General features: G+C 31.4%; 1 protein-coding gene across 2 annotated transcripts in view; it reads left to right on the forward strand.

The window, feature by feature from the left end:
• The window catches only part of LOC118180150 (AP-5 complex subunit mu-1-like), a 38,563-nt gene that overhangs the window by 2,855 nt on the left and 23,055 nt on the right, over positions 1–12,653 (forward strand). The window contains exons 2-4 of one of the 2 annotated variants that reach the window (XM_035349279.2): positions 130–256; positions 3,719–3,820; positions 11,752–11,822. In XM_035349279.2, coding sequence (XP_035205170.1) covers positions 130–256; positions 3,719–3,820; positions 11,752–11,822 — 300 coding nt within the window. The remainder of the gene's footprint in view (positions 1–129; positions 257–3,718; positions 3,821–11,751; positions 11,823–12,653) is intronic. The other variant, XM_085811723.1, reaches the window with a different exon arrangement.

Consider the following 12,653-nt stretch of genomic DNA (forward strand, 5'->3'; position numbering starts at 1 on the left):
CGGCTAATGAAAAAGAAAGTGTAATAAATAATGAAATTGCTGTGTAATTCATAATTTGTACTGTCTTATTTTTAATAATCTTTTTGTTAGAAAATATATTTATATATTTCTTATGTTTTATATATAAAGGACTTTTCCTACTGTTGAGAAACGATGTAAAATTCTACATGCAGATAAGTATATTCCTATTCCATCACCACAAGTATTTGTAAGCAGTTTGTTAGTCAAGCTGGGTTTGACACCTGATGCAAAACAGGTGGGTTTTTCATTCTTGCTTCTTTTTCTTAACATCTCTTTGCTTTGTGCTACAGTGTAGCATTTATTGTTATACAGTCAACTCCTGAATAACTGGAGTAATACCGGGGGCAACATTTATATTAAATTCACAGTTAATCCAAGGGCAGCTAGCTCAGGAAAGAGGAATAACCCATATTATATAAACAGAAAAACACTTTTAAAGTCTCTGTTTTCAAGCAGTTAAATCTGTAGAATAAGTTCATTTGGTTACACAAATAAAATCAGTATTCAAAATTCTCTCTCTTGAGGACATATGCAGTTCCTCTTTTTCTCTCTTCCTTTCAGAATACATATGTTGTTTGTTTTTGTTTACCTTTTGTTTTGTCTTAATTATACACATCGGGGTAGATGTTAGCAATGCTCCTCTATGGTAAGAAGATCCGTTCCTTTCATATAAGACAACAAAATTGTTCTATCGCAATATCTATATGAAGTATCCTGAAACAAAAGTGGTACTACAGTCAAAAGTCGTTAATCCGGACTCGTCGGGACTTCAGCGATTCCGGATTATAGATCATCAGTTTAAATCTGGTAAAATGGCATGCAGAAATTATAAAATTAAAAATATGAAACCGTAATTTACGAAATAAAGAACAATTATGATCTAAAGGGTATCAAAATTTACAAAAAAAAAAAAAGCTTAATATTTATTTGTTTACTTTATTAAACATTTCTTTCAATGTAAGTTGTTTAAGTTGCTTCATTTTTTGTGTGATAATACATTTTCTTTAATTCCATAAACAGACATAATTTCTTGTTCAGTTACAAAGTTCCGCTGTTCAAGTCCTATAATTGCTGTGTCGAGAATACCGACTAATTTGTCAATCGAAATTTTTTCGTTTTCAATAACCTCTGTCACTTTCTTTGCTATCGGGAGCGAATTATAATGACAAGGCATTTGATTTAAATCATATCAAAGACGGAGTACATCGAGAGGAAATACCGCATTTAGTAAGCAATTATAAGCCAAATAAAATAAAAACATCTGCCCTTAAGATAAGGATAGTGTTGACAGATCAACTTCCAATTCATTGCGTTCCGCGGCGTTAAAGATAAACAAAGTTTAGATAAACAAACGTTAAAGTTTAGATAAACAAAGGATATGCCTTTATCCATTTTTTGCAGCAATTCCACTTTTTGTTTAATGGACTCCGAAAGATACTTTTGCTTTGTATATCCTCTACATATTAGTAAATATATATCGGAAATTCTATTTGAAATAATCGAAAGTTCAAGCTTACTTTTATAAAATTGCTCGAACAGTCTGCAAAAAATAATAAGCCGGATCCAATTCGAAGGTTAAGGAACAACGCAATCTGCAACATTAACTGAATTAGATAATTTTAGCTTAGCTTATCCCGTCCGTTATACATTAAACGCGCATTCGTAAACATATTTTGCGCATGCGCAAATTCGCAGCCGTAAAGACCTTACACGCATGCGTCAAAGCGACGCATGCGCAGAAAGTTTGTAGCTTTGAGGTCCGGATTATAGATCATTGCAGATTATGGGTGTCCGAATTAACGACTTTTGACTGTATTCCATTTTGAAGATTGTAAAAAAATTGCAGCGGAAATGTATGTGCAAAAGTGCCAAATCTAGCAAACACTCCCATCAGTTTCACGCTGACATTTATTTTTGATGCCAATTTTTTTTTTTTTAATCCAATGGCCAGCACTTGCCTATTCTGCATTGGCCGCTCCTAAAGCCAGAAATTGTGGCCATTTCATTGCGAAGGCTCCTAACAAGTGACCATCACTGCCTCCTATGAAGGAACGAACAGTTACAACCATGCTTTCTCTGGAATTTGAACCCGGGCCCTTGGGTACCACAGTAGGCTCCTCTAACCACTAAAGGTATGGTGGTATATATGGAAAGGCAATAGCTTCTCGAGTTTGATGCCAGATAGTTGACCATTAATCAGGAAGTGACAAACTTAGTAAGCCAAAACTGTCAAAAACTAAGTTGACCAGTAAAATGTTCCCTAAATTATTCAGATTCAGAGGAAAGCCTAAAAAATAATAAATATTCCTTATCACAAATTGAGGATATCATAGATGAAGACATTGTTCTGATTCAAAAATTCAGTTCATAAGGCAAATCCTTCTCTTAATAATGTCTAAATGTATCATTTTAACTTTATAACTTTAAAAGATACAATTTCAGACCTTGAAATCACCGAAGTAAATTTAAAAGAAAATTTGAAAATATGTCTATTCTCAATAAAATGTTACCTTGTGATGATCAGGATATAGTATTTCATTCTTAATGAATTACAAAGCAAACATCTTAACAGAGTTCTCAATAAAATTAAATACCACTGTTAGCATTTTGCATGAAGATGAAGAAATTATGCAGTGTGTTTTTTCATGTGTTTGTAAGTAGTGTATGTTTCTCTAATTGTAATAATTAATTTTTTTCCTTGTTTTTATTAAATTTTTGTATGAGAATAATACAATTTTGTTTTTTGCATTTGTAAAAAATTGCATGTTTTCATGTGCTTTTTTTTGCATTTGCAATTATTCACAAATTTATTTATTAATAACTAAAAAGGGAAATATATGTTTCATTAATAAATTATGAAGTTATTTGTTTAGTGTATGATTTCAATTTCTCTTAATATTTTTAACTACATATTGAATAAACTTAACTGTACAGCCAACCTGTTGGCTTGATAGGAGAGGAATTGTCTGTCATAGGTTTGGGCTTATGTTTGAATTCCTGAGAAGGCATGGTTGTTTTTAAATATGTGGTGCCTTTGCATCATGAGAGGATTTAAAACACTGTTGAGCCAAAAGTCCTCTTGAACAAATGTAATGTGAGAAGAAAGGTTGCAGACCCTTTAATCTATATCCCCAAATGTTCTCCATCAAAATTAAGATCAAACATCCTCTTTCTCATGAGTTTAATTCAACTGCCCTCATGCAGTGCATCTTGGACAATGTTCTCAGTGAGGAGACTGCTAAACAGCTGCCCATTCCCAAAAAATGCATCAAAATAAAGTGTCCTGCCATTAAAAACAGCAAACTTATCTTATGAAAATACGTCAAAGCATGATCAGTTCAGTATTTATTGTATATCAGTTTGATAATTATAATTTTTTGTTAATGTTTCATATTTGTACCCAAACCTACAAGGGTAGCTCTGTAATGGTATCCCATCATAAAGATACCAATACCTTGATGGTGGGACACCTATATGAAAGTATCCCATTCTGCTTACCTGAAAAAAAAAAAAAAAAAAAAAAAAAAGTCTCCCTGTGTAATAATTACAGTGGTAAAAAATCTTAATTTTAAATTTACAAATTTTGTCTTTGTTTTTTAATTTCCAAGTTTGTATGCATTATTATTATTATTAGTAGTAGTAATATGGTGGTAATATTTATAAATAACTAAATAAGTTATTTTTTATTATTTTATAGTTTGTAGAAAGAAGAGATAAATGCTGGGGAACTATGCAGTTACCTGTTATTGAAATCCATACTGGGAAACATGAAATATGGCCTGTTGTTGCTGTTGCTCAGGTTAGCCTTGAAAAATGAATTAGTGTTTAAAGTTCATTTTATGTAATTTTTAACTTGTTGTTTTGGACTGTAGCTACGAAACAATGAAACTATTTTTCTTTTAAATCCATCTTTTATTCTATTCGAAAATTAACCACTCAATTAGCAGCCATTCAAAAACCAAAGCAACAAAATTCTCATCAAACTAGATAATAAAAAGGAATTACAAAAAACAAATGATAATGATGCATGCACGTTACAAGATTCGTTGCTAGGCAACTAAGTTAGAGGCAAAAGGTTTCCTATAGCAGACATTCAGGCGCCAACATCCCGCCCGGCATTGAAATACTAATTTCAAAACTAATATAAATTATTTAAGAAATTCAAAGTTTGATACATATATCAGTTAGAACCAATTAAATGCAATAATATATCTATTAAACAAATAACAAACAAATTACAACATTTTACAATAAAATAGATATGCAATATTAATACAAGTAATTATATAATTATAATATAAATTCACTGCATCAATCATTCATAGGTAGAATACATAAGTTTGATAGTCCATGTTTTATCATCTTTTTCAAATCGGCGTTGGCTGGAACAAAGTTAGTAGCGTTTAGCATTATCCGAATATATAGTTGAGCTAAGGCCACATCGCATGAAAAATCTTTTAATGTTGCAATTACAGCCTGCGATGTTAGATCTGTAACAAAATCGAGATTTATCGCTCAAGTAACTAAACATATAAAAATAACAACATATATATTATTTAAGGTACATCTTTGATAATTTTTATGTAAAAGGGTCCGCATAAATTAATTCCAGTTATGGAAAAAGGAGGACTCGCAGAAACTCTTTCCTTCGGCAGTGGTGCCATAAGTTGTTGGGCTATTTTAGGTTTATTTTTAAAACAGATAATGCAGTTATGTAGTATTTTACGAGCAGTATTTCTACCGTTTAGTGGCCGAAATTCCTGTCGAACACAATGAAGCAAAGTCTGAGCACCAACATGTAGTATTGCATAATTATAGTAGTTAAGTTATGATCCCTAGGCAGCAGAATAGGATGCTTTTGGTAACAGGATAAAGATGATTTATTTAATCTGCCACCTACCCTAAGTATTCCAAATTTCGTCGACGAAAGGATTTAAATTACTTAAGTTACTATCCTTTATAATTTTACCATATCTAAGGGCTTCAATTTCTTCCTTGAATACTATACGGTGTACTAGCCTTACCATTGCTAGCTTGGCATACGTAAATTCATGTCTAGTAATAGGACCTGATGACCTCTTACCTTGTCGACAGTTGGAAATAAACCTATAAATAAAACTAAGAATACGAATTAGTTTAACAAAAGTATTACTTAAAGAAAGAAAATAGTTAATGAAATCAGCACGAGAAGTAATACTAAGAGGAATTTCTGGAGATTTTTTCAATTAACATTTGTAAAGTTCATGGTCCTTAATATCCAAACTAGCCTTTTCTATAACATTCATGTCAAGATTAGAAGGTCCATTGAACCATAATTCTGAAAATAAAAGTTCACTAGGTTCGACTCCACAAGAAACCAAATCAGCAGGATTCTCCTTAGAACGGATATGTTTCCACTCGAAGTTTTCTGATAACAACTGAATTTTCGCAGCACGATTCCCAACAAAAGTTTTGAGTTGTTGTGGTGAAGCGCTTATCCATGCTAGTGCTGTTATCGAATCCAAATATAATGTTACCTTTTCAATGTCTATATTTAGCGAAGTCAGAACTTTTTTAACAAGCTTAGCAAGTAGAAAACAGGCCGAGAGTTCTAAGCGTGGTAAAGATAGAGTCCTTAAAGGGGCTACTCGAGATCTGCTTGCCAGTAACTTTAAACAAGGTTTATCTTGAGTGGCATTTAGGTAGACCACTGCTCCATATGCAGATGTTGAAGCATTGGAGAAACCTACGATAGCCCTTTTATCGGTTGTAGAATGCAGAGCATATCTTACTATCTTAAGATTTTCCAATTCCTTTAAAATGAAACGATTCCATTCACTGACCAAATGGTTCAGGTAATTCACCATCCCAGTTCAGTTTTAAAGGCCATAGTTTCTGAAGGAATATTTTTGCTTTACAGATGACTGGCCCGATAAAGCCAATAGGATCATATAACTGCACAATGACTGAAAGGACATCTCTTTTTGTAAAAAATGATTTGCCTTAGAAAGCGACTTTAAAAGTAAAAATGTCAGATTCCAGCTACCAAATTATGCCAAGAGTTTTCATAAATTCAGTGGAATCAAAGTGAAACTCTTCCTTAGATACTAAAGTGTCTAATACTTTCTTAGAGTTAGAGTGCCATTTGTGTAAAGACATTCCACAGCTTTCAAATATCTTTATTAGTTGATTCTTTAATTCAATAGCAGACTCAAAATCAGAGGCTGCTGTAACTATGTCGTCTATATAGACATCAGAAAGAATCACTTCAGAAGCTAAAGGGTATTTCTGTTATTCATCCAAAGCTAACTGTTTTAGAGTTCTTATAGCTAGAAATGGAGCACATTTAGTCCCATATGTTACAGTGTTCAATCTAAAAATAATAGGTGAATCGTCTTCATGCTCTTTCCATAAGATATGTAGAAGATTCCTTTGCAATGAATCGATTAAAATCTGTCTAAACATTTGTTTAATGTCTGCGATCAGTGCTATTTTATGTTTATGAAATCGGACAATTAAATCAAAAATATCTTCTTTAACCTCTCCTGAGAGTAAAATGCTGTTCAGACTCAATCCTGTAGTAGGAGGAGCTGATGCATTAAACACAATGCACAATTTCATAGATGATTTTTCAGGTTTGTAAATTTCATGGTGAGAAAGGTAGAAAGTAATGGGTGAAGGATTTTCTTCTTCAACCCTTTCAATGTGATTTAAGCTTTCGTAATCATTGATAAAATTGGTATGAAACCTTTTTTGGTCTGGGTTTTTATTTAACCTTTTAATCATCTGATTAAGACGTTTATTAGCAATATTTCTTGAATCACCTAATTGATGTAGTACTTCTTCTCAAATAGGCATCTGTACTATGAAACACCCACTCTTATTTCTCCTATGTGTCTTCTGACAATGCAATTCGCAAAAATCCTCTTCTTCGCTTCTAAGGGGTTCTTTGGCTATTTTTTTTTATTTGCCAAAATTTCTGTACACATACTTCTAGACTTTCCGACTGGGAGATTAGTCCACAATATTGATGTTAATTTTCATTTTCAACAAATCCACTAGCAATAAATCTGAAGATTGAATCTTGAAAAATAAAGTACTAGATAATCAAATTTTTCGCTCCTTCACTCAATCCTAGATCATCAGTTTAAATCTGGTAAGATGGCATGCAGAAATCATAAAATTAAAAATTTGAAACTGTAATTTATGAAATAAAGAGCAATTATGATCTAAAGGGTATCAAAATTTACAAAAAAAAAAGTTTAATATTTATTTTTTTACTTTATTAAACATTTCTTTCAACGTGTGCATGCATAAAGCATACATTATGCATAGTCAAAATTATAAAATTGCAACCAAAACACTATTTGATGTATATTCGTGATATTTATAATAATGAGGAATTTGATTTAAATCATATGAAAGCCGGAGTACATCAAGACGAATACTACATTTAGTAAGGAATTATAAGCCAAATAAAATAAAAACATCTGCCCTGAAGATAAGGATAGTGCTAACAGATCAACTTCCAGTTCGTTGCACGTCACGACGTCCCCCCCCCTCCGCAGAGCAGCGTGAAATTGATAAACAGATTTCGGAATGGTTAGAGAAACAAAGGATATGCCTTTATCCATTTTTGGAAGTAATTCCACTTTTTGTTTGATGGACATCGAAAGATGCTTTCGCTATGTAGATTCTTTGGCAGCTCCAGAATCGGAAATTCTTTTTGACATAATCGAAAGTTCAAGCTTTCTTTTATAAAATTGCTCTAACAGTCTGCAAAAAATAACAAGCTGGATCCAATTTGAAGAATAAGGAACAACGCAATCTGTGACATTAACTGAAATAGATAATTTTAGCTTAGCTCATACCATCCGTTATACATTAAACGTGCATGCATAAACGTATTATGTGCATGTGTAAAGGTATTATGCGCATGCGTAAAAGCATTTGCGTTTACATATGCGCAGAAAGTTTGTAGCTTTGAGGTCCGGCTTATAGATCATTCCGGATTATGGACGTCTGGATTAAGGACTTTTGACTGTACTTCCTAAATGACTGAATTTGGGGATACCCTTTAGATTAATGTTTCATTTATGGTAACTCGAGTATTTTTATGGTGTACGTTTTGGAAACTCTATCATGACATGATTGGTTGTAATGCATGATGGCATTGATTTTGATTGTTTGAAGAACATTTCTCAGGGCTTATTTCTGCATTAGAAGTTGGTCAGGAAGTATGGTGCTACTATTTTGTGCTTTACATGGTAAAATGGCTGCCGTTAGTAAACTGGAAGTTTGGTGGTATAGAGCGAGGGAGCAGAAGGTGTTTTTTTTTAGTGGTTGAGGACAGAAGAAAAGAAACTTTGTTGGATGTAATTCAATGGAATATCTTACCTGGAACAACGATCATATCTGATTGCTGGAAGTTGTACAATTGTCTTTCTGATAATGGCTTCATTCACCTCTCAGTAAATCATGCAGTGACATTTAAGGATGCAGAAACCAGAACACATATCAACACTATCAAAGGTATGTGGGGTATAATATAAAGGGATTTTCCAAAGAAATGCCACCAACAGTCTAGTTCTCTAACAGTCTGCAAAAAATAATAAGCCGGGTCCAATTAGAAGATTAAAGAACAACGGAATCTGCAATATTAACTGAAATAGATAATTAGATAATTTTAACTTAGCTTATACCGTCCATTGTACATTAAACGTGCATGCGTAAAGCTATTATTGCACGTGCGTAAACGCATGCACAGAAAATTTGTAGCTTTGAGGTCCATATTATATATCATTCCGGAATATGGACGTCCGGATTAAAGACTTTTGAATGTATTTGATACCACACAAAGAAGCGAACTGCGAGGTCATAAAATGCGATTCACATGCACTGTCCAATATCGCTCTGCCGCTAATATAATCACTCCGAATCGGTGACCAAACCTTAACCTTGGCTGTAGAAAGCAAAACTGTTTTGTTTGACATTTAATTTATAAAGATGCAAAAGTCTTTACCTCTTCAGTTAAGTTTGAATTTTTTATTACATCGGGCGAACTAGGGTTCGTTTTGCTTTGCATATTATGAGCATCTGCAGTCTCTGAAATGGGAAGATTTTCCGACTGCAAACTTGGCGAAGTTTTTTCACGCAAGGAATTTTTAGTTTCAGACCTACACAATAGATAAATGTGCTTTCCTTGGCATAAAAAGACAAGAATACTTGGATTTGCATGATGTAAGCTTATGTTTGTCACTTAAACAGTTTATACAAAGTGCATGTTTTTTAGCAATATTAAATCTTTGCAATGGAGTCATTTTTAAAAATAAAGAACAACTATATACTAAATGTGACATTTTACACAATATGCAGGAATTGCTGTTCGACTTTAACAGGAAATTTCTGGTTTTATTTGTATAAGATGTTTTAGTTTCTAGTGACGGTAATTGAACTCCATGTAAATTTTCTAACATTTGGGATCGTTTTTCTAAATATTCCATGAACCTTCCAAATTTGGGTAATTCAGTCGATGTTAAACTCATACTGTTTTCTTGTTTGTTTATCTAACTTTTGAATGACAATATTTATAAGGAATTGATGTGTTAGTTCATTAGCTTCTAATTTCATTAAGTTTAAACCTCTTAGGTTTTTGTTCAAAACATCAACTAGATTTCTAAGACTCTTATAAAATACAACATTGATTTTCTCAAAATTAAAAATATTCATAATATGAGAATTAACAAGCAACCGTTTATTTTCATATCTATCAATTAAAACCTCAAATAAAGACTGAAAACTGTCTTCTGGAGTTTCTACAACTTTTGCGTCTCCTTTTAATGCAGAACGCAAATAGAACAATTTTCGAATATCATTTAAAGAGGAGTTATTTGTAATCAAACTATCAAATTGTTTTTTTAAATTACTCTAGTTCCCAATACAACCGTCAAATTCTGGTAAGCTTAAATCAGGTAACTTGATAGAGATAGACTTAGGATCCTTAATATTATTCGTTAAAGATTTATCAACTAAATCTAAATTTAATAATAATGTTTGTGAGCTTACCTTTATTTCTTCTAAACGGTCTTCCATTTCTTCAAATTCAAAATCCATACTCGATAAATTTTCATCATCAATGACATCATAATATTCCAGTTGCAATGATTCGATCTGAGATAACGTGTCTGAAACCATATCCAGTTTGATTTGAAGGCGCATCTTGTCAGCATTCAAATTTGAATCTTTCAAAAAAGTTCCCAATTTCGTAATAATAACAATACTGTAGAATTATCTCTACTAATCAGTTCATCATCTGCGTTAGCCATTTTCGTTTTTAATATACAATCAAACTAAAGTTTTTATTTTTTTTAACGTTCAAAACAACAATTTATTTACCCAATTCCACTCCGGCTCGAAGGACCACTGTTTTGGACTGTAGCTACGAAATAACGAAACTAATTTCTTTTAAATTCATCTTTTATTCTATTCAAAAATTGACTGCTCAATTAGCAGCCATTCAAAAACCGAAGCAACAAAATTATCATCGAACAAGCTAATAAAAAGGAATTACAAAAAACAAACAATATTGACGCATGCACATTACAAGATTCGTTGCTTGGCAACTAATTTAGAGGCGAAAGGTTTCGTATAGCAGACATTCAGGCGCCAACACTTGTGTTGCCAATTGATCTTTATGAAATAGAAACAAATAGAAAATTGATATAATTTAAATAAAAATTATAAATGTTTTAATGCTATATTATCAGCCCCATGCCCAAGCTGTAAATCCACAAGATCATTTGGACAAAAAGGTTTAAAAGATCTTTTTTAAATCATGCATTTAGTTTAGTGGGGAAACAAATTATAACTATTCTGTGACATAGATCTTTCTTGATCATAAGTGTCATAAAATGTATCAATGAATTCAAAAAATCTGAAAACTAATAATAAATAATCAAAAAATTAATTACAAAGAAATGGCATAACGGTGAAAACTAATTTTTTTTTAAAAAAAGATAAAATAACTATCAAAAAAGAAACATTTTATTTGATAATTATTATTTGTTGCTGTTGTGGATCAAAATTTTTTACTGAAAATTTAAAGTTGAATTTCTTTGTAGATTCTTCAGATTTTTATATTGGTGAAATTTGATATTTTATCTCCCTTTTATCATTAGTATAAAAACTTAATTATTGAATTTAGTAGTTTTTTCACCACTAAATTATTTTTCAATCTCTTGTATTTATAATTTTTTTATAAGAAAAAATATCTTTGTTGTAACTGGTATGTTACAAATACATATTTTATGTTATTGTTGTGCTCTGTCATAATGAAATATAGTAATGATCTAAAGAAATATTTTCTACAATCCTAAGAGGTATTTCCATGAGATACTGGAAATTGCATGAAACAACTTCTAGAATTTTAAAACCACAAAAAGAATAATGTTGTAGAATTGATGATCATTGATTTTTAACTTATAGATTATTAGCCTTTCTTATTTGTTTCAAATCCTTCAATTATTTTCTATTTAAACAAGTAAAAGAAAATGCTATTTATCTTGAAATATTTTTAAAGATCATCTCAAATGTCATCTAACTCATCAAAATAGCATTTTGGTCAAGTATTTTATTTTAACTGATTTATATATACAAGTATTTGTGTATGAAAAAATTATTTCATATATGAAATATTTTTAATTAAAAAATTAACTTAAAATATATTTTAATTTATTTTTTTATTTATTTCAGAATTCTTTTCTTGTTTGTTGCTTACCATTAGTTGAAAAAGTGATAGAAAGAAAGGGAAATCTTTTACAAATGTAAGAATACTTTTCCTTTCATTTTCTTTTTTTAAAAAGGTGTATTAACTAAGATTGTCACCACATGTATCTGTGTGTATCTTGGTAAAGAAAGGACCAGTGTGCAAAATGTTCAAATTAAAGATTTTTGCATGAATCACATCAAAATCATGAATTTCATCACAAAAAGTCTGTTGTCCTTTCACTGTTATACTTAAAATTAGACACATTCTTACATGACCAGAAGAATATGTGTATTAAAATAATAAATAGCTACAAGGAATCTGTCAGTGTCATATGTTGTCATGGTAGATAAGAGAAAAGATGGATAATAGAAAATCCTTTTGCAACTAACTTACTGTTGCTTTTTGATGTTCGTGTTTATTTCGTGTTGGTTTCATTCTGTCCATTGGATTTTCTGAGTGCTGATGGATAGACGAAGGAGGTTGAAAAAATGTTAAATAATCAAGTTTTCATTTCATGTTTTTTCAAACGAAGAAAATTACTGTAAAAGCTTGACTATCCAAAACACTTGGGAAATGGCTGAATTCTGGTTTCCGGATAGCTGAGTTTATACAAAGTGCAGTTCATGCTAGAAAAGTCATGGAATAGAGAATGAAATTTCTGATCTAAAATTATAAAAACAGCCATCTTATTTAGTATCAGCTTGAATATCAAAAGCCTATATTTAGAATTATGTAAGATTCCGAACAAAAAACTGCATTTCGTGCATAAAATCTTATTTATTTTGTGTACCTTCAAAATATGAAATTAAAACATCTTGTCTGATTATAAAATGTCATCAACCATGAAAATTGGCAGGGATTTCACCAAACTTGTGCCAATCAGTCC

Source organism: Stegodyphus dumicola, chromosome 2, assembly GCF_044657685.1.
Source record: "Stegodyphus dumicola isolate Sdum_Otavi_A_Nest chromosome 2, ASM4465768v1".
Classification (NCBI taxonomy): Eukaryota; Metazoa; Arthropoda; class Arachnida; order Araneae; family Eresidae; genus Stegodyphus; species Stegodyphus dumicola.